The 24135-nt window shown below is 39.5% G+C and overlaps 1 protein-coding gene across 3 annotated transcripts in view; it reads right to left on the bottom strand.

The window, feature by feature from the left end:
* macrod2 (mono-ADP ribosylhydrolase 2) overlaps positions 1-24135 on the bottom strand; it is a 460594-nt gene that overhangs the window by 287130 nt on the left and 149329 nt on the right. For all 3 annotated transcript variants that reach the window (XM_061836387.1, XM_061836389.1, XM_061836388.1), the window contains exon 7: positions 62-178. In XM_061836387.1, coding sequence (XP_061692371.1) covers positions 62-178 — 117 coding nt within the window. The remainder of the gene's footprint in view (positions 1-61; positions 179-24135) is intronic.

Below are 24135 nucleotides of genomic sequence, written 5' to 3'. Positions count from 1 at the left end.
GAAGGAGTGGCAGGTTTGGTTAGCGACAGCGCACATGAAAGGAATTAATTACTGTACTCACATCTTGCAGGGAGATCATAGCCGCAAGTGATTTTGGCTTTGCCAGTTTCACAGCCATTTAGTGTTAGACACTCGTCATAGAGACAGGAACCCGCAGCTTTGTGTATGCAGCCATCGACTGAAAAACAGGCATACAGTAAAAAGTGATTAGAAGCAGACTTGATAAATACATGGCTATGACATATCGAAGACTAGCTGAGCTTCTACAGTATTTTGAGCCAGACACAAGGGGAATTGTGATCTTTTCATCTATGTGTCAAATAATTTCCTTAGCTTGGCGTTCTCAAAGAGTCTGCCCGAGTGCAGAGCCCTTGTTGCTGGTAAATATTGACAGGCTAAGAATTAAATTAGCTGGGCTAGGATCTAATAACATCTCCACACAGAGTGAAAATTAGACTGTTCTTCCTGTAATCCCTCTGCCCTGTCAACAGCCATGTACAATCAGATCATTAACTGTATTTTCTGCCCCATGCTGGGAATCTTATATCGGTCCTCTTCTCTGCAGCAGTGAGCCTGGTGAGATGTGGATCAGTGTTCTGATTCTGTCGCGCTCCCTTCTGATGTGTGTCCTGATTCCACCGAAAACCCAGGCCCCACCCCCTGCAAAGTTTTAATTTTACCGGGTTAAGGCCATGATTGCTGCTGATTGATGGAGCGTCTTACACAAGAAGGCAGATAGATAGAAATCCACATTATCCTACTCTGAAAGCCTGACATCCCTCCAAGAGTATGTTATCAATCACACTGAAACATCATAAAATCTATCTCAAGTTGTCCTGAAGAAATCCTCACGAGCCATTAGAGGATAACAAAGCCAAGAGAAAGAACAATTACTGCTGGACAAACAAAGGTGTTGATTCTAGTTCTGTTTCCACTTGACGCAAGAAGAGGACCACCCTTTCTTAAAGGTTAAGGTTGAAAAATAAAATAACTCATACATTGTAATCACCTTTGAAGGTCTAAACCACCTTAGAATAGCAATAGATAATTTTTTATATGTGAGCTAGTGAACAATGTCAAAACAAAAGCTATTTGATGGGGGTGTGGGGGGGTCCTTTATCTAAGTTCTTTTCAGCTTCTCAAGGATGTGTCAACAGCTGGGCAAAAGGTTTTCAGGTCTTATCAATCATCTTAAATGGAGTGAGGGACCGCCGCTTGACAGACACGGAGCCTGATGGCTTTTCGAAAAAGTAACACTTGTCGGACAGTGATGTGGATATAGAGAAGGATTGCTCTTGTGACAGTGGGACTTACTTAACACAGCATAGAGCTGATGTAGTCCAGCTGCAGGCTTGAAACTGTCCGCAAACCATTGTCCATGATAATCACGTAGAGTTCTTTACACAACAATAAAAATGTTACGAACAATTGGATATATAGTTTTTAAAAAAAGGACTAAAGAAGAGGTCGTCACAATGCATAAACTAAAAAGCCATGTAGAAAATACAATGTTGCCATTCAGGTACAGTATAAATAAATTAAATTGAATGCAAATCGTTTTGACATTTCGGAAAGCATAATGTTGCAAGGAAAAAAGGTGTATATATATATTATATATATATATATATATATATATATATATATATATGTGTAAGTTTCTTTCGGATTGTCCCTTTCGGGGTCGCCACAGCGTGTCATCTCAGATGAACGCACATATTTTGGCTACAATGTGATGTCATGCTGCGCAGCAGATTCAGGACATGACTGATATGTAGTGGTGTAAGGACAACTGATTTTTCACATTATTATTCCTATTCAAAAACAAGAGCCAGGTTGGGGAAATGTAATGCTGCACTGTTCCAATTTGTAGTGTTTCCCGGAGGAGTCTATGCTCCTGAGACATTTCTCATCCCTATCAAGCAGTCCTGATCTCTAGCCTACGAAGACCTTGGGAAACCAGTAACAAAAACATTTGGTTGTGTGCCTCATCACAGTAGTTGCAGAATATGGCTCAAAATGATAACCTCCATGTCCATCTTGGAGTCCCACCCTTTCTTCCCTGTGTCCCTGATGCACTGTGGACTTCTAATCAGTCTGGGAATGTGTCCTCAGTGTCAATAAATACAACAAAAACACTGTAAAATGATTGACAAAGTCAAAACAATGGATTTAATGTACCTATTTACAGGAATGAGTAGAGTAAGACAGATACATCGTGCACCATATGGATACATTTGATGAGTGATGCAAATAATAGATGAAGGAGGAATGGGAGCCCACAGAGAAAGATGGCTTTTAACTTCATAAATAAATAAATAAACCACAATAAATGTGGTGGTTTGGGTAGTCACTTGATTTTGTCTAAGACTTTCTACAGCCACGGTTTAATTAACCAAAACGAGACGTCGCGGTTTGGACAGCAATTTAATTCCTAATTTAAGATGAATTTCATCGCTATCTTGGCAGATTCATAAATTGTGTATGCCTGATGCATTCAAAGTGCAGCCTCAGAATCTCATTATGAAGAAATGATATTTTATTTTGGAAAAGAGGATGTGGAGTATCATCTTAGATCACTTCGTGACTGTGAAGAGGAGCTTCCAAAATCTAAACTCAAAATGTGCATGTGGCAACACACAGGTTCCATGTACAATTTGTATGATCTGCACTAATTAAATATGCAGAATGATTTTCTGCAGTGCTTGGCTCACTCTCCACCCTTCCATCAAGTGTGGTAAAACATGGTAGCCTCCTGAGTAGGGGTATTTCAATTCTACAGTTACAGGATGATCCAGGATAATCTAACTTGATGCAGAGCAGAGACAAAACTGCATCCAAATTCTCTTAGTGTCCATATACCAATAAAGTACAGTAGCTTCTAGAAGCTCAAGCCAAATCTTTTGAAATAAAGCAACATTGAAGACCGGAAAATTGAGTACATTTTCTTCACCTTCACATGTACAAAACTACAAAAGGCAAATTACAGCCACCTCTTCTCTTTCATCTCAACACTTATATTTGTCCAATACATTTGTTGAGTAGAAAAAAAATGTGTAACCCGGATCTTGGCTATCCGATACACATTTTGTAGATGCTGTTAATGGTGGAGAATGTCAGAGCCTTATGCGCTGTGAACACAAAATTATTTTCAAACAGAAGATATCAGATGTGATGCTTTTGGCTATTTCAAAAGAACAATTCAAAGGCTGAGACTATTTAAAAGTGGGTCTAAACTGTATTGAAACAGCTGTATGCAAAAAAAGAAGGTCAGATGTTCAATTTCCGAATATAAATCTTGGAACCACTACTGAGCTTTTCCTTTTAACACTTCTCCAACAGTGTGCATTCACTACAGAGGTGTTGCGATACTTACATGCAATATGTCAAAAGACCACACATACGAGATTTCATTTATTTGTTAGGCAGAGCCATAAACATATACAGTACTGGCCCCACATACAGCGTTCCCAGCTTTTCCCATGTGTCAGTGAAAAATAATTGTTCGTATTTTCAAATTTTTAGAAACAAAACCCTAATGCCAATAAATTCATGCATCAGGAAAGACATTAAACATGCTTACCCTCTCCCTTGGTAAGAAAAAGCTTTGCAAAACCATTACTCAGTCCACACTTAAATGAAGCTCAATTTTTGATCAGGGGCTCGACGGCATCGCTCACATTAATAATAGTACAAGAGTACAACAACCCAACAAGAGACGGAGAGCAAGAGAGTGCCATATTGGTTGAGACAAAAGCGGTGAGGGTTGTGTCACTTCAGAGTTGTTTGAATGGGTTACTCAGCTATAACCTTGGCTGCTGCCATTGTTGGAGACACCTCTGGAACACCCTCCCAAGGTTGTGTTCCCATGTGCATTAAAAGACCAGCAAACTGCACTAGGCTTCTCCCGGGCAGCTTGAAAACCAAGTGGCTTTCAATTGCTCCATCAGACACAATGAATACATGCTCTGCTCTCATTACAATACCCTGCTTTTAGAAATAGTGTCAGCTGCAGTTTTCTCTCCTAATTATTTCCCACACCTCTGAGGGTTAGGATCAGGACTGGAGCCAGAGGAGCCAGCATGGGGCGGGTGGGGAATGAGAAATGGGTATGCTTAAGGTAGATTGTACCGAGCAGGATATACAGAAGCCTGAATATCAGCCAGTAATCTAAGTTCGGGGAATAGAGTGGCATTCATATAAAGACAACCAACTGGACTGCATTGTCTTTGTTGCGGTTACCTGCTGGTCTACTGAAGAGCCTCCAAAACGGCAGGTTAGGAGAAAGTAGTTAAACATTTTAGGAATACTTTTTCACAAGAGAAAAAAAATATATAGGAAAGTGGCAAAGTATTAAAGAAGAAACCAGGCCAAAGACGGGTAAAATGATACTTTCAAATACTGTAATGGATAGGTAGAACACTTTTTTTGTTTCTTTCTATATATTGTCAGAAGTGACAACAAAATTCCAGCTATAACAAATCTAGTTTAATTGTGATAAAGGTGAGATGAAAGAAACTAGACAGATGTGAATCTTGACGGACTGGATGCCGTGTTAATCAATCTTGAAAATTTGTGTGTGTTACTTTCAGGTTACACCCTCTTTTTAATTTACATAAATTTGCATGAATAAAGTACATTTTCAGTATTGCCAATTCATGTTGTGTATATTATTTAAAGGTCAAGTGTCGTCAAACGGATGATTTTTGGTATATTATTAATGAAAAACCCACAGCCAATATGGTGCCATGTGTTTTTTCACCACAAAACATGATTTTGATGTATACAGCTTTTTGTAACTCCCACCATGACAATCCTTTCGAGGGATTTGTTTTCGAGAAGAAGCAGGAAATGACGTACAGGACAGAGGCGCCCCCTAGTGGACTCATTTGTTTCCATTAGTTTTACCTCCGGGAAGGTAGCTCGTGGTTCCTTTGTGTTAGCCAAAATGCCGGCTCATTGCATTGCTGGACATTGCTCGAACACTCGGGAGAATGGAATTACCCTTCATAAGCCGCGATGGCTCATCTCCGCCGCAGGAGTGGATCGGACGGGATGTGGTTTGGCCGTGAACGGATACCATCTGAATATGGCTCGAAAATTGCCCTGAGGGCTCAAAACAATAGTGTAATATTGCCACGGTAACTTCACTCGGTTGTGTGGTGTTGTCCTTTTCGAAAAGAGCTTCGGTGTCAGAAGGGGCGTCGAAAAAATGCGAATACCTCTGTTGTTCGGCTTCCATAGTAGCAGGCACTGCGCGTTTTCAATGGCGGAAGTGACAATGACGTCAAGGACAGAGGACGTGACTAATATGGCGACCACTTGGATGTCTAGGGACACTCAATTGCGCAACTTTGTGCGTGGATGACGCGCTCTCCGCTCCCTTTTTTTTTGTATAGACATTGAAGTGAATACTGTTCTATGTATTCTTCATTACAATATCTATTTTAGTTTATACGGATGACACCCGGGCTTTAAGGGGTGACTATTAAATTACTTTAAATTGAGCTAAACCTTTTTTGTATTTTTACGTGTGCTAATTTTTCAAATGGGTCTGACGGAAAAAAAATTATACAGTTCAATAAAGTGTGCACTCCAAATGGCTTTGCAAAACAAAAACAATCAAATGGAAATTATTTTAACCATATTGTAGGAATAAATGCTGTCATGAAAACACTTCCTAACAGTTTTTATTATTCTATTATAATATACAAACCTGGGGGTTAAGACAATACAATTCAGATGGAGAAGCACCCCCATGGTACTTCACATTTCTGCCCCCCACCCCAACTTTTTTGTAACCATAGCAACAGCTTATGTCCTATCTCTCCACTGCACTTTTCAGCTCTGAACAATGATCAAAGCCCTGGCACAATTTCACCTCTGTGATTTACAACACCATTTTCTACTCAACTAATTTTACTGAAGGAGATAATGACATGGATTAGTTGCTAATCAAGTGCCAATCAGAGATTCGCCTGAATTAAATGTCAGGTGGAATATGTTCAAGCCATTGTGGTTACTCCCTTGTGATACTGGATCATGAGTCCTAATCGCAGCAATTTTAGGTACAACTGAAGCTCGAGCTCGCCCTTTACTCTAAACACATTATGTACAATGAGGTAATAATCTCCACTCAATCCGTAATAGATGAGATTTGAGAAATGGTAAACTAGATAGTCACAGATGTTACTCTGTAAATAGCCACTGAATAGCCAAAGGTTAAATGACACATTAATCCTCTGATACTCTGATGTAAGTTGGTGCCAAAATAAAAGACTTCTATCACAGCTTCAGCAGAAAAAAAAATCACCACAATATAATGATCACAAATATATTCTGCGCAATAACATACAAAAACAAGATATACCAGTTAACCATCGTGCATGTACACTAATTATTGTACTTTAAAGTGCATATTCATTGTTATTAGAGATTAGGCACTTTCTCCGATTGGCTGGCAACAAGTTCAGGGTCTACCCTGCCACCTGCCCATTGACAGCTGGGATAGGCTCCAGCACTCCCACAAACCTTGTGAGGATAAGTGACAAAGAAAATGGATGGATGGATGGATGGATGGATGGATGGATGGGTGGGTGGATGGATGGATGAGGCACTTTTTATTGAGTGGTAACCTCATCAGTCAGAGGCAAAATCAATTGGTGCAATAGTTTCTTTGCCCTGAAACTTGATTGTCATTTGAATACAGTCAATTGTTAACATGACATAGTAATATTTTTCCCATTTAAAACAAGCCTAGGTAGTTCCTACAACTTTATTTTGAAAAGTATATTAATATTTAATCACAATGCAGTGTACATTTCTTCAAAAAAAAAAAACAACTTTTGGAACAATGGAAACATCCCCATGATGGTAATATGCCATGATAGTTGACAAGAACACCAGAATGTTCCTGCTGTTCCCAGAATCATAAAACAAGGCTCAGCTTGGGTACTTCAGTTTATGTGACACTGTTGTTGGAACCGTGGAGTCTGACAGCTGCGGACAACTTGGTGCCGAACCCCAGCCGTGCTGCACTTCTTGTGACAATTGTCAAAGGCTTTCCTTTTTTTTTTTTTTTAACTGCTCTGTCTCGTTGTTTGCCACATTCCCTGTTGGAGGCAATGGAGCCGTCCCATACCAATTACAATGTCAGCATAACTTCTTCGGAACTGCATGTCAGGATGTTTGACTGGTCTATTGTGTGTTTAGACTCTTTAGCATTGACTCAGAAAAATGGTACTGTGCTATCAATTGGAAACTACAGTACTAATAAAGTACAGTCGTGACTAAAGTGCTAACAAATGACAGTGCTCTGTATAGATACCGTAAATCTCTATCTTGTAATAATTATTGAAATTTGAAGATATGGTTGATTGCAGTATTTCGCAAATCCTGTACAAATCTTAATGATACATTTGAAAGCCAAACAGAAAAAAGATTTGAGAAAAGGGAACGTAATTTAAACTCAAGAATAATTGTGCACGTGACGTTACCATTTTCACAGGGGCATATTGCCGGTAAAACAGAGCTGCTTGACATTGTGGCAGACATTGAACCGGAGCAGAATATACACAATGCCGGAAACGTGTTGTGCTCTTGGTTGTCACAACAGACGAGACAGATATTCAAAGAGATCATTCTATGGAATACCATCTGAAAAGACGAGAAACGATCGATGGATTTCGGCAATTAAACATGATGGATGGTGCCCACCCAAAATACACACACGCCTGTGTAACAATCGCTTCATTTCAGGTAGGAATTATAATTCTCAATCTCAAATTACCAAAAAGTATTCATAATGCCAAATTGCCTCATTTGAGAACAATGCTATTAAAAAAAAAGTTTGTCGCAGTTACGGAGGGTAAGTGTAACCGCAATAACTTCCATGTACGTTCCGTAGAGACGACTCCGTTTTTTTTTTTTTCCAATCATAGTTAATGAATGAGAGTTTGTGTAAAACCATGGGTCAGTTATTTAAATATTAGTATTTGTATTGAATTCTTGTGGAAAAGTCAACGTGTCGCCGAACACACTTCCACGTTCACGAGCCGTCAAAACTGTCACTATGTGGGATTTATTCCTGATGAGAAACAGGTCCAACAATGAAGTATTTGTATACGTCCAGACTTATATACGCTTTTAAACTTTTCCGTGTAAATCTCGATGACTTACTCACCACATACATGTGTGTATCCAGTTGTCCAAGACAAGCGGAAGCAAATTAACACTCCGATTTCTTATCGGCGGAAACATCGACTTCGGCATTAAATACAGGTCCTCTACGCCGAGTTTATCTAATTTTTCCACGTACCTTCATTTATTTTCACCTTCTAAATGTCTCACGGTATCAGACAAGACTCTGCGCGTCGTGCTATAAGACATATTTTCGTGTCGTCTCCAACAGACCTATCATTGAATAATGCTTTGCTCGACCGGCAATATGGCGAGGTAAACAAAAGTCACATGATTTTATGATGTAGGTGCATGAGCTCTATAGAGACCTTTGTTCAAAAAATTAATTTATGCAACATTTTAGCCCTTACACAACACCAAGTTACACAATCCCGATTGGAATCACGAATAGGCATAAAGGATAAAGATGAAAAACACCTGACATTATCAGATCCTAACCAAGTTCCTTTCAAATGTTGACCAGGCGTTCATATGAATTATATATATGTACTTTTTTTCGGCTTGTCCTGTTAGGGGTGTCACCCAAAAATGTATACGCACTTTAAATAATTGTAAACTTTATATGTCATATATTTATTATATATTATTCTAAATTTTTATTATAATTTTTTGGGGGGTACCCTTATATATATATATATATATATATATATATATATACACGTGTATATATATAGAGGCCCCGTAGCTCATTGGTTAGAGCGCTGGTTTGGTAAACCGGGGGTTGTGGGTTCGTATCCCACTGGGGCCTCCACTCCCTGAGAAGGGTTGCGTCAGGAAGGGCATCCGGCGTAAAAATTGTGCCAAACATATATATGCGTTCATCTGAGATGATGCACTGTGGCGACCCCGAAAGGGACAAGCCGAAAGAAACAGGCAGAATACGTGTGTGTGTGTATATATATATATATATATACACGTGTGTGTGTGTGTGTCTGTGACACGTAAGTCTGCGCACGCATTATTGCGGATGTGGGTGTTTTCAGAATCAACCAATTCCATTCAAACAGGTTAGATTGGAGTCAGCACACAACTGGCCCTATTTAAAGTGCCTCTAATTAAGCCAAAATCAACTTTAGCAGTTTTATTGGGACATTCTTGACAATTCATTTGGTTTATGGTTTTCAAGGTTTTGTGCTACCACTAACCGGTATTTTGAACTGTTAATGATTCCCTCCAACTTGACTAAGGCCCATGTTCGAGCCAATGAAAAGGAGCCTCAACAGCATGGTGCATTATCATGCTCTACTATGGATATGGTGTTCTTCCCGCAGTATAGGGGGCGCTTTCTTTAACAAAAAAAAAAAAAAAAAAAATGGGGGCACAAGCAATTAACATATAATCAAGGAATGCATCAAAATGAGCCTGAAATCATCTAAATATAGCCATCAGTAGGTAGTCCTGCTGTATGAATGTGTGTGTGAGTTCTTTGTAAAGCACTGTGGCCATTGTGATGGTATAGGATAGATAAAGCGCTATAAATGTACAGTCCATTTACCATCAGTGACAAGTACACATCTGGGTTTCCTCAAACAACACAAATCAATAAAAACCTGAAAAAAATTATCACATTCAAGTCTATTATCAATGTTGTTGGGCATCATCAAAACAAGAATGCATGGTTGTCTACCTTCAAATATACACTGTGATTGACTGGTGACTAGTGACTTGCAATTAAAACTATTGTCTACGACAAACGTTAAAAACTGACTGAATAGTTTCAGAATACAATTATACAATTGAATTGAATACAAACGGGTCATTTTATCTGAGACTGTTATCACAGTTACCTGATGGAAATCCATGTGTCTTCTACGACCCTACATTTTTGTCCATTTGTCGGTGTAAGGTGCCCTAATAATCACAACCAAACACATCCTCTCAGTTTTCTCACCTTCCTTCATTATCACACATTTTTCCCCAAAACTTATCATCCAGTCTCATTACCAACAAGCCTCCTGGGTTAGCTTACCTTCAGCACCCATGCTTTATTATTACTGCAGCAGAAAAAAGATCGAGACACTTCCTTTTCCTGATTTAAGCATTATGTATGTGTGTGTGTTTTCCATCCTCATGACCTCTTTGTAAGGAAATTTCCATTTTTACATATGAGTTTAGCTTTCTGAGATGATTAAGTGCAGTACTTCTCAATGATATATTGTTTTTTCGTGTGTGTCTATGTGTATGCATTCTAGGATGTAAGACTGTCTCCATGACAGCTTATTTTCTCAAGATATATGAACTTATACTCAAGTATTGATTGCAGGCACTTAAACACGACTGGTTATAGAGTATATATGTGGAATATGTGAAGAGCCATGTGAATCCTCCATCTTGAGTTAAGTAGGAATTCAGTCATGTGTAATTTAAGTAAAGCATTTTTTTTTCCATTTAGACTTTTCATAAACTTGATATTTTGTTCCCAAAATATGTGCATTTGCATAAAATCCATCCATCCATTCAGCTGTCAATTTTCCAAGTTGCTTTTCCTTAGAAGGGTAGCAGGAGTGCTGGAGCCCTTCCCAGCTAACTTTGAGCGAAAGGTAGACTAGACCCTGAATTGGTCACCAGTCAGTCACCATGCTTTAAAATACAGGTACACATACACAATTTGTTTACAGTGAATTTGAAGATTTTGTTTACAAAATGAGACATAGGCATTTTTTTTCAGATTTTCGAAACTCGCGCCAATATTATCCATTTGGAGCTGGATAATTTTGGCGCGAGTTTCGTAAATCTGAAAAAAATGCCCATGTCTTGTTTTGAAAACAAACTCTTCATTTGTAAACTAATAGTGTCAAAATCCTCATCTTACATTAAACCACAGTAGGTTGTATTGTATGTCAGTCTTACATTTGCCCATTACAAAACATAAGGCTGATTGACCAAGGGTGACTATTTTCAATTAATAGAAGGCAATTTCATGCCCCCATAATTAAATGTCACCTCATGAAGAAACTGCACTCACTGTCTGACAAGCTGGGCTAATAAGGGACACAAATGCTGAGAAAACATGGCTGGAAAACATAACCCCCAGTGTGGATCCAGACTAAATTAATCATGAATTACTGGTACTTCCCTGAACATAGTTCATTTTTTAATCACCCAAGAGAGCTTGCTACATGAATTTAAAGAATGCTGGCAACCTTAATATAGGTGAAAGTTGGGCAAAAAAAAATTAGTTCCAAGCATACTATCACTATGCACTAGGAAGCTGCAGCAGACAGGATGAGACAAATGCTTGTAATTACTGACCAAATTCAACAGCAAGCGTTCAGGCACTTGAGGAGCGAAAGCAAGCATGGCTGCTTCATCACATGCTTGGAACTTGGAGCCAAAGTTTGGTGGGCAGTTTGTAATGTCACAAATGAAGAAGACTGAAGTAGTTTCATGAAACATGACTGCTTTTGATTAAAATGCATGAACAGCTGTTGCTATTATGCAAAGTTACTTGGGCTAGCGTTTCCAAGGCATTTTTTCATTAAAAGCCCACAGCCTTGTATAATACATACCAGAGATGGGGATTCCAGTCATTCTGACATGGACTCAAGTTGACTCGAGACTTGTGACTTGAGTAAAAAATAAAAATAGACGAGAGATTTGAACTGGACTTGGAAGTTAAAGACATGGGATGTGACTTGAGACATTATGACTTCAAAGACTTGATTAGACTTGATTCATCTTCATTATGTTCACATAAAATATAGAATGAATTACCATAATGCATTATATATTATAAGCTCTTATACGCACCCCCAAAACCCATCTGTCCATCTTTTTTCTGAAATGCTTATTCCCACTGGAGTCATGGGTGTGCTTCCGCCTATCCCACCTTACTGAGTGTGAGAACTGTACTGGCTGCCAGCCAATTGTAGGGCATATAAAGAAATAAATACATAAATAAAAACATTCTCAAGCATATCCACACATGTCTGTAATTCAACTTCCATGCATATTTTTGGAATGTGGGAGGAAACTGCAGAACCGTTTAAAAAAAAAAAAACACTGAAGCTCAGAGAGAACATGCAAATACATAAGATAGTTGCCTTCAATTGTAGGAGGTACAATGACATCATTGCTATGGTTTGCGTCATATATAGTGGTTGCCTTTGGTTACCAATATACTGTCAAGCATACAGTTTGTAACCTTTCACACATTTCTACCTAGTAATACAAATGATGATAATTTAACATGGAAGAAAGTGTGTAAACACACCAACTGATGACCGAGTGGTTGCGGTAATATTCATTTTGGTTCTTGCTGAACTGTGCATGTTTAAAAGGCTTCTGGCAGTAAACATTTATGAGAAGTTACTGTGAACTATTGCTCCAGTGCCAGCAATTTCTCAAAGAGGCTGCAGTGGAGAATTTGTGTGAAACTCTCGGGTTTATAATCCACATTTACTCGATAAATGTCTCTACTTCAAGTTTACCTTAATGTCCTTTTACTTCTTGCAGCAGCAATAACCTACTTTGTAAACAAAATAGACTTGTTTTGTACTTTACAATGGGTCAGATAGCCTTTAAATTCATAAATCAAGAAGAGACCTGTACCTAAATGCTTTATTATAGCAATAACACAGTGTGAGGTAGACCGTCTTACTCCAGTGCAAGTCAAAATAATCAAAACATTTCCTTCACAGCTAGGTCGGCATAGCAAATGAGAATCTGCTCTCAATTTCCTTACTCGGATGGCTAAAGTTTAAATTAATAACATTGAATGCAGTTATAAACCATTAAAATGTTATTTCATTCTCACTGGTTGACATTAACCTATGTGGGTAAAACCATTATCCCTTCTTCGACATTATTTATTCAAATGAAGACTAGAAAATCCTCTGTATTAAATATTAAGCATAAAATAAAATCAAAGTCAATTCCTTTCTGTTAAAGGAGACCAAAGCTTTAGTTCTCCAGATGAGAATCAATTTTCAGTACGTTAAAATGATTAACGATGCAATGAAAATAAATGCATTCAGGTCAAAAAGATATTCAGATGATCTATCAAGTATTGAAATGTTGACTTAAGAGAACAGACTTAACATAGAGTGGAACAGTATTTTAGCACATCTATAGTGTTATCTGGTGGCATGGTGGAGCAGCTGTAAAGCATTGGCCTCACAGTTCTGAGGTGCAGAGTTCAATCCCAGCCCCGCCTGTGTGGAGTTTTTATGTTCTCCCTGTGCCTGCATGGGTTTTCCACATCCCAAAAACGTGCACCATTATTTGGACACTCTAAATTGCCTCTACGTGCGATTGTGATTCGACTGTTGGCTGGCTCCCTGTGCCCTGCAATTGGCTGGCAACCACTCCAAGGTCTACCCCGCCTCCTCCCTGTTGACAGCTGCGATAGGCTCCAGAACTCCCTGCGACCCTTGTGAGGATAAGCGGCTAAAAAAATGGATAGATGGATGGATGGATGGATGGATCGAAGAAATTCCTTTTTTCCACAGAAAGAAATTGAAATGCCACCAATCTGTTCCAGACCTGCCTGAAACACCACAATTTTATTGTTACATAATGTAACAAATACCAATATACTGTATTGTGTAAAAATGTGAAAAGAAATGAAGATGTAACACGTGATCAGCATGTTAAATGTGTGCTTTAAAGGGGCTTGGCTGAGTGAGTAACAAACCCAACAAACAAACAAAAACCCGATTTCAATAAGAACAATACATTAACATGAGTCCCATGACAAAGATAAAGACAAAGCCATGAGTACCAGAGCCTGGGATATCCAATGTGGAATACTATCTAGTGATTTATCTGACTGCTTCCTGACAACTTTGGAGGCAAATCCCCAAGTGTGCTATCGTTTAAATGAGCCTATGTCAGGGCATGGGAGATAAAGCGTCCACAGCTGCCCATTGAAACATCCTCCTCATGCCCAGCTGTGACACACAAATCAAAGACTCCAATGCTGAGACCAGGCACCACAATCCACAGCTCACCTACACACAAGTGCACAACGGAGCATTTTGACTAAAAACACTAACACAAAAAAATATACAAAATGGTAATGACCTCGCACATCTCGTCGCAGTGTGGAAAAGCACCACTATAATCTGGTGGTATATAGTTGTACCACAGGATATGCTTCACACAGATATATTTTCCTAGCTCATACAGATAAGGATGTTTAAGGATAAGAAAGATAATGGACAGTGTGGTTTTCAGCGCATTTAGAAGACAAATCCACAGTGTGTAAGAAATGGCTTGATTGACACCATACAAGAGCATCTTTTTGATATGCTTGCCAATTAGTTATGCTCAGTGAAATTAAACAAACTTGTGAACAATGCTGTTCTGTGTCAAATTTATGTTTCTATTGTTAGTTTGCACGGACTTTAATATTTGTGTAAAATAAATAATTGAATGCACTGTTAAATCATTCTCCGCACCCTTATTCTCATGCTACTTGGGGGAATCAACTCTTGTGCTACCACTCAGCCATAGATCATGGAAACAACCACAAATGGAGTACTAAAGCCATTTTCTCTTCTGGGTCAAACAATGCAAACCAGCAGAGCCTGGTTTATAATTCAAAGACTTGACTTGAATGAATTCCCGTGGTTTGCCATGTGACTTTGCGTACCTTACCAGCAACATGAAGCAGAGCTCTTGGCTCACCCACCCCGCCTCCCCCGACATCCTCTCTTATTCTCCCACCGCCTTTCCTCGTGGGAGCTTGTGGGGTCTAGGTGCTTTACTCAAGGCTATAGCTTGGCTCCACAATGTGAGAATCCTTGCTGCAGAACCACAGATTAACAAAAAAATGGGGCTTTTATAATTATACTGAGATGATTCTCCGCATTTCCTGCTGGTCCTTTTAATTAAGTTGATAATTTTTCTCCAGGGAAGACCAGCTTTAACATACTTACCGGCTATTTCAAAAGTAGACTTTTTTTTTCCTTTTTAAGAGGAGCAAATATCATTTTACTTGAACAAAGACATCATCGGGTTTTGATTTGCAATGAAAATGACAATGTGATAGCACTGATATATGAATTTGAAATGTTATAACAAACATTTTCTTTCTCTTTACTTTAAAAGTATCCGTATAAGAGGGACTCTTATACAATGAAAAGTCTAATAAACTATCAGAAGTCCAATAATTTATCTTTTAATCCCAAACCTCTCTGTAATACTGTGGCCACCAGGTACCCATGCAACACCCACCTTGTTGTAAAGGGATTTTTTTCCCCCCTAAACTGAATGTAGAATTGATGGTGTGGGCAATCAGATACGTTCAGGCTCTTCTTCTTTTCCTTTCGGCTTGTCCCGTTAGGGGTCGCCACAGCGTGTCATCTTTTGCCATCTTAGCCTATCTCCTGCATCTTCCTCTCTAACCCCAACTGCCCTCATGTCTTCCCTCACCACATCCATAAACCTTCTCTTTGGTCTTCCTCTCGCTCTTTTGCCTGGGAGCTCCATCCTCAGCATCCTTCTACCAATATACTCACTCTCTCGCCTCTGAACATGTCCAAACCATCGAAGTCTGCTCTCTCGAATCTTGTCTCCAAAACATCCAGCTTTGGCTGTCCCTCTAATGAGCTCATTTCTAATCCTATCCAACCTGGTCACTCCGAGCGAGAACCTCAACATCTTCATTTCTGCCACCTCCAGTTCAGATTCCTGTTGTTAGATACGTTCAGGCTCTAAATGTGACTTAAGGTGTCTTTATACCCGCGCATGCAGCGACCGTGCTGATGTCACTGCAGCTCTCCCACGAGCAATTTGCCATTACACTCGAGGGCAACACCATGCACAATTTCTGAAAATGTGCTGCAGTTTCCCTCCAAGTCAGAGATGTCGCTATGGCTGGTATTGGCAAGGACTCTATAGGGTGGACTTTCTACAGCACTTTTTGACCATTTCTGGTAGCTGTTTTTACTTTCCTTTCATTAACAAGGGACAAAACAACAACAATGGTGACCATGGAACAGTGTCTGCTTGAATAAATGGACCTAAATGACCAGATAAGTGTAATTATGCTGCAAAATCAATCAAGAAGGTGGCGCCGTCGGTTCTATGTTGAGCTAGAAGGAACAGGGAGTAACGTCATCACAGCATGTGACTAAACGGGCCAATCACGAGAGATAAGCTCTGAAGCTTTCCCTGCACAGCAACTTTGATTGACATGTGTGTGGCAGGTTAAACTGCACTGGGCAATGCAGAGATCACGTGATGCAATGTAGGTATTGTCAAACGCGTGACAGTCCAGTAGTATAAAGTGGACATTACTCTGCATTTGTTTCTGCTGTGATGAAATGAGAGCCCAAATGAAAATACAAAAGAATACAACTACTGTAATTTCCAGACTATAAACCACGACTTTTGTCATACACTTTCAATCCTGCGTTTTATCCAGAGATGCGGCTAATTTATGCATTTTTTCTAACGTCCACCAGGGGTGCCCAAGCAGAAAAGGTCGAGGAAGACGCAAGTTTAATGTAACGTCGTGCTTTGTGCATGAATAAAACTAGCATGAATTGACCCTCATCATGGAAAATGCAAGAAGAAATGCATATGATGTAGCTTTCAAGTTAAAAGGAAACGAGCTGGCTGATAAAGAAGGAAACAGAGCTGCTGCACATAAACTTGGCATAAATGAATCGCTGGTGAGATGCTGGAAACGGCAGCGCGAAGAACTGGAGCAATGTAAAAAGACAAAAAAAGCTTTCAGAGGTCATAAAAGCAGGTGGCCTGAGCTGTGTTGCTGCTGTGTTACTGCCGAGTCACAGGCACTGTTTGGAAAGAAAAGCGAAGGTCTATTATTAAAACTCTTTCTGTGTACCGTCTTTCTTTGTAAATATTTCATGTTTCAACGTGGGCACATGCGGCTTATAGACAGGTGCGGCTTATGTATGTACAAAATGTTTTTTCCTTTAAAAATGTACTGGCTGAGGCTTATCATCAGGTGAGGCTTATAATCCAGAAATGACAGTCATATTTACATTTCTTGAGATCTGATGTAAAAGTAAATAACAACCTATCAATCCATTTAAAAAAATCCCCATGAGACTTTATCCTCACAGGGGACTGCAGGTTGACTAGAGCCTATCCCAGCTGACTTTGGGAGGATGGAGGGGTGCACCCTGGACTGGTTGTCAGCCAATCGCAGGACACATATAGACAAAAATGAAAACATTTGGACTTACAACTACACTGAGGTCAGGGAATGGATTCAAACCCCAAACTTAAAAAGGTGTGGTGTATGTGCTCACAAGTCTTTCATTGTGCTGCTGTAAATGACACAAATAAAGGATTTATTCATTTGGGCCTAATTTTGAAGTGTTGGTGAGAAAATGCTCTTATATTGAAAAATATACATACTAGATCAGGGATCACCAACATGGTGCCTGCGGGTGAGGACCATTTAAGGCAGCCACGAGGCATGTTCTAAAGCTCAGGTCAGCACAGGTCACAAAATTTCATTATTATTATTATTATTATTTGTACTTTAAATTTTGAGTCTGACTTGCATACATTGAAAAAAATGAAATAATATTGTACAATATAAAAATTAAACAAAAATATTTTATGGATAACCCTAACCCTAACCCAAACAGAGTACAAATAAAACGGCTATTTACTTGTTAATGCGCCATGACTGATTCTCTTGCTTTGAAGCAGTTTGTCTGACAGCCATATGAATTGGCGCTCCAAAATTAATGAACGTGAGTGCAACATACTGGGCTAGCAGCCAGGGATTATGCTGTGTTCAGGACAGCGGCAGCCTGAAAATCTAGGCAGGTTCCGGTTTCCTCCCACATCCCAAAAACATGCAACATTAAATGGACACTCTAAATTGCCCCAAATTGTGATTGTGAGTACGATTGTTGTCTGTTGACATGTGCCCTGTAATTGCCTGGTCCCAAGTTCTGGGTGTAAACTGCCTTCTGCCTGTTCACAGCTGGGATTCGCTCCAGCAATCCCGCGACACTCGTGAGGATAAGCTGTTAAGAAAATTGATGGCTGGATATACACACACACACACTTATTTATTTGGGAATAGCCATCCACTTATAACTGAAGAGGGAATTTTGATGAGGGAATAGAACAGCATAAAACTATCTTAATCACAGAAAGGAGGAGGTATTAGCAAATAGGGAATTGTTAAGATTTTTCAGATTCCATTTTGGATACTGCTTAAGACTCAATTCTTTAGCGATTCTCAAATTTGTAGTTTGGTGGAGAAACAAGATCCAGGGAACTTTAACATAAATTATATATATATATATATATATATATATATATATATATATATATATATATATATATATATATATATATATATATATATGTAGTATAGATTGCAGTCTATTGTCATGATATGGCTCTATCTCTAATACTGGAGAAAAATTCCTTGTATATTTCTGACATTTGGTGAATAAAGATGATTCTGGTATATGGGGGAAAAGGTTTAATAAGGCATTTGTTTTAACCTGGATTTATTTAGGTGCAAACTCATCAACAGTTTTTGAAAATGTGAAATTGTGCACGTGTACCATTCTATTTCAGGGGGAAAATGATAAGCCTGGCCTCCTGGTTACAATCAAAATGGTAATGACAAAAAAAAAGCAGGTATGAGGCAAGCAATTTATTTCTCGTTCAGATATCTCTCAGATCATAACTGCCCAAGCTTGGCATAGAGGAAACTGAGCAATAGAACAAAGCAAATGATCAAATCTAAAAGGTAATTCTTTCTCTAAATACTAGATTTACCAGGGCCCATTGCAGTAGGTGCAGAATGACAGTGGAAAGGGGGGGAATGGGAAGGACGAGGCATTGATCACTTGGTAATGCTTTCATCATATTTGGTGGTTACAGAAAATGGGGTTACTAGATTGGTAGCTCCACAGTAAGTTATATTAAAAGGCTGATGACACCAAAGATGACTATGATGTGTTTATGAGGCCTTGAGCAGAGCTAACACAATAAAACAAACACACCGGGTCCAGGACAGCAGAAGAACAAATAAATTGTGTAACCTATTTATCAAATAAATGCAATATTGAAATATATTTGTGACAAGACTGGAGGGCAGGCATAATGAATGTGTTCTCTAAAGTCATTTAGAACAGATAAAAACTAGTTTAGTTTAATTAGATTTTCAAGAGGGTGGGGGTGTTGTCCCACTTCTGGATGAGAACAGCCTTTGTGAAGTTTCATTTAAAAGCTTGGGTGCACGGGTGACTAAATTACATGCTAATTGTGCATTTTAATAAGCTGCAGAAGTTTGAGGCAAAACCAGACTGGATGAGCAATGAGATACACCAGGCATCTCTAGTAGGCTCTAGCCACTATATATAGTCTCGTAAAAGATTACAGAGTCAAACGGTTCATATTTGGTCATTAATTTGTCCAGAATTACTTGATATATGCTAATCACGTCGATTTAGGAGAACAGCACTTTTTAAAAAGTAATGTGGTATCACAACACAATCATTAAAGTTGTTACTCTCATGAGGAATTACTGCGAAAATGAACTGCTGCACCCCCCCAAAAAAAAAAAATATATATATATATAAAGTCACACTGATTTTAAATCCAATAACTATTGATTTTGCGTAGCTTTTGTGTGTGCTATTAGGAAGCTGGTATGTAGGATGAAAACACTGCACTGTGGAAGTAGTGTATTAGTTTTACTTAGGCTGGATGATTAACAAATTGTGCATTGAGATACTTCAGAATGTATAAAAAAAAAAAAGATCTCAAGGTTTGCTCTGAAACTCAAGATCGTAAAGTTAATAATGAATGCCCTCAATGAGGTGAATTCTGTTGATATGCAGATGTATTTCTTCCAAACTGGATATTATACAGAGTGATTCAAAACAATAATTTCAATTTAGGTTCAAGAACTTTGATTCAACAAAAATAAAATACACAAAAAAACAAAATATCTCATAATTTGGAGCAAGTCATTTTTCATCCAGTCTGTTACTTACTTTACTAAAACTGTGACTTTAAAGGGCCACTGTCATGAAATTTTTTAGTATGTTATTCAGGAAAAAACGGCAGCCGATATGGACCCATGCATTTTTTCCACCACAAAACATGATTTTGACGTATACAGCTTTTTGTAACTCTCGCCATGAAAATTCTCTCCAGGGTTTTGTTTTCAAGAAGAAGCAGGAAGTGACGTACACGTCCCTCAAATGGACTCGTTTGTTTCTATTAGTTTCACCTACAGGAAGGTAGTTCGTTGTTCCTTTGTGTTAGCCAAAATCCCGGCTCGTTGCATTGCTGGACATTGCTTGGATGGATTTACCCTTCATAAGTTTGCAAGAGACCCGGTTCGTGTGAAAAATGGATTGCATGGGTGCAATGGACGAAAGCTTCCAAATGACAGGTAGGTGTGTATACAGCTACTAAAAAAAAAAAATAAATAGTTTGGGGCACACCACATAATTGATCTCTCATAACGTGACAAAAGATCCGCGTACGTATGAAAGGCGTGCTAAATGTGTTGATGTACGCGTCGGGCTCGCCGGCGAAGGCTGCTGCGTCGCCTCGCCAGCCAAGGTTGCACGTTGGGCTCGCAGACACTGGCAGCTCTGAACAACGCTGCCGACAATGCCGCACTCAGCCGCGTGCAACGACGACGCCGTAAAGTGCCCCGGCTCGAGGGTGTTGTTCATCACGTACTGCGGCGGCTATGAATAACACCCTAAAGCAGCCCGGCTCGGCTCCATGATAAGCCACCACGGCGCCAAAAAATGAGACACACCGGCCGGCGGCGATGAGCCGCGATGGCTCATCCCCACTGCGGAAGTGGATCGGACGGGGAGGCGGTTTGGCTGTGTTCGCATATCATCTGAATATGGCTCGAAACAACAGGGTAATATTGCCCCGGTAACTTCACCCGGTTGTGTGATGTTCTCTTTTTCGAAAAGAGTTTCCATGTCAGAAGGGGCATGTTCGTCTCCCGTAGTAGGGTCCACCGTGTGTTTTCATTGGCGAATGTCCGGCGTGACATCACAGACAGGGGATGCAGACAATATGGCAATCACTTGGATGTCGTAGAATAACACTTCTCCAACTGTGTGCATGGATGATGCGCTCTCCGCTCATATTTATTTTTTCGAATAGACATTGGAGTGAATAATGTTATATGTATTTTTCATTACAATATCTATTTTAGAATGTTTATAGAGATGACACTTGACCTTAAAATACTTTATTGTATTGCCGTCCACATTCAGAGAATCATGTCGGATATAACTTTTGCAGACAAAAGACAGAAAAGTCAAGACTGTTCAAATATTATACAATAGAGACAATCTACTTGGTTAAGACTGGCTTTCTCAAGTCGTTACTGGGGACAACTGGCTTACTTCAGGTATAGAAAAAAAACCACATCCATTATTGTGTGGTTTTCAGAGGACAATTGATTGAAGTACATGCCAGTCAATGATAGCAACTCATGTTTTAATGCACAGGAGGCACTGATTCAGCAACTGATGTCTTAATTGGATACAATCAAAGAGGAGAGAATCACCCTTGCGATGACCCTTATCAATGAAGCTGTGCCTGGAGCACAACCTGAGGAATGACCTAGGTGTCAGAGGTTGATCAGGACAAGCCCTCCTTAACCCCTGGACACATCGGCCCCCAAAGCCATTTAACATAATTTGAGATTGGATGTTGAAAGGCTGCTAGCATTTGGCTCACATTTTATCAATTGGATTTGAACTGTGGAAGTATCGCGCACAAAAAGTAAATGAGTTTCATTGAACACATGCCCATTGTGAAAAGCCCAACTGCAAAAAACTTGTTCAAACATAGATGATGACGAGTGATGTGGAAGAGAAAGAAAACAACAATTGTTAGTAGGGAGAGGAAAACTAAAAGACTTCCAAATCATTATTAAAATATGTATTTATTTTAATATAGTTCAAAATATTAATGACCTTCAGCCTATGTAATGAGGACATTTACGACGAAAATATGGCAGCCTTTTTTCCAAAGAAGGATTATGCCACATTGTAATAAAATGTGCCGCTGCAGCAGATAGTATAAAAATAGCTATGAATGGCTTTCGCTACTAAAAGTAATGTTTTTTTCCTGATTTTCCCATGAATATATACAGTATAATGTATGGAAAAAAAGAAAAATCACAAGTCAAAAACCAAAATGATCTGATTTGATAAACTCTTTACTTTTATAATGTTAAGAAGTCTCACATTACTTCATATTAATGTCGAAAGGGGAATAAACAGCATTAATATTGATAAGCTGATACTATATTGCCACTGACTTGGTTTTACTTAAAAAATAAAAAGTAAGTAAGGATTTTGACGACCAGTATGTTATTGGTATCAGAGTAAATGCAATCTAGGTTTTTGGATTCAAACTGCAACAAAATGTTGGACTGCCCAAAGGTGCCAATGGGATATTATGAGAGTTGAGCCACTATGCAGTGAAAGAAATCATTTCAGAGAGAGAAAGTTTGAATGAACTGCTGAAAATCTCTATTATAAAGCCAAACTCAGCCACTTGCGTGGTATAACTGCCAAGTGAAAATCAGCATGCGGAACTAAATAATATGGATATTACTTTGTCCCAATTACATTAATAACTAAATCTGAAAGAACACTCGTAGGCCCTCCAAGATTGAATTGTCCCTAATATTTAAACCACTAAAAACTGTTTTCATGTTTCCATCCAACCATCAATTTTCTACATGGCTTACCCTCACTAGGGTCTGGGGTTAGGGTTAGGTTAGGTCTGTTCCATCTGACTGTGTGCGCACGCTATAGTGACTGCGAGCCAATCGCAGGGCACATATAGATTAACCATCATTCACACCTGCTGACAATTTCGAGTCTTTCATTTACCAAGCATCCATGTTTTTTTAGATTTGGGAGGAAATCAGAGTACCTGCAGGAAAAACTCACACAGGCACGGGTAGACTATGCAAACTCCACACAGGGGAGGCCAGATTTGAACCCAGGTCCTGTGAACCAATTCTTCTTCTTTTCCTTTCGGCTTGTCCCGTTAGGGGTTGCCATACCGTTGTCTTCTTTTTACATCGAAGCCAATCTCCTGCATCTTCCTCTCTAACACCAATGACCCTCATGTCTTCCCTCACAACATCAATCAACCTTGTCTTTGGTCTTCCTCTCGCTCTTTTGCCTGGCAGCTCCATCCTCAGCACCCTTCTACCAATAAAGTCAGTCTCTCGCCTCTGAACATGTCCAAACCATCGAAGTCTGCTCTCTCTAACCTTGTCTCCAAAACATCCAACTTTGGCTGTCTCTCTAATGAGCTCATTTCTAATCGGATCCATCGTGCTCAATCCGAGCGAGAAACTCAACATATTCATTTCTGACACCTCCAGTTCTGCTTCCTGTTGTCACCGTCTCTAATCCATACATCATGGCTGACCTCACCACTGTTTTATAAACTTTGCCTTTCATCGTAGCAGAGACTCTTCTGTGACATAACACACCAGACACCTTCCGCCAGCTGTTCCAACCTGCTTGGACCCGTTTCTGCATTTCCTTACCACACTCACCATGGCTCTGGATTGTTGACCCAAAGTATTTGAAGTCGTCCACCCTCTCTAGCTCTTCTCCCTGGAGCTTCACTCTTCCTCCTCTGCCCCTCTCATTCATGCACATATATTCTGTTTTACTTCTTCAGCTAATCTTCATTCCTCTCCTTTCCAGTGCATGCCTCCATCTTTCTAATTGTTCTTCCACCTGCTCCCTGCTTTCACTGCATATCCCAATATCATCTGCGAACATGACGGTCCAAGGAGATTCCAGTCTAACCACATCTGTCAGCCTATCCACATAACCACAGCAAACAGGAATGGCCTCAGAGCTGATGCCTGATGCAGTCCCGCCTCCACCTTAAATTATTCTAACACACCTATGGCATACCTCACCACGGTTCTGATGCTCTCATACATGTCCTATACTATTCTAA

Source organism: Syngnathoides biaculeatus, chromosome 12 (assembly GCF_019802595.1).
Source record: "Syngnathoides biaculeatus isolate LvHL_M chromosome 12, ASM1980259v1, whole genome shotgun sequence".
NCBI lineage: Eukaryota > Metazoa > Chordata > Actinopteri > Syngnathiformes > Syngnathidae > Syngnathoides > Syngnathoides biaculeatus.
This window is presented reverse-complemented; position numbering and strand designations above follow the sequence as displayed.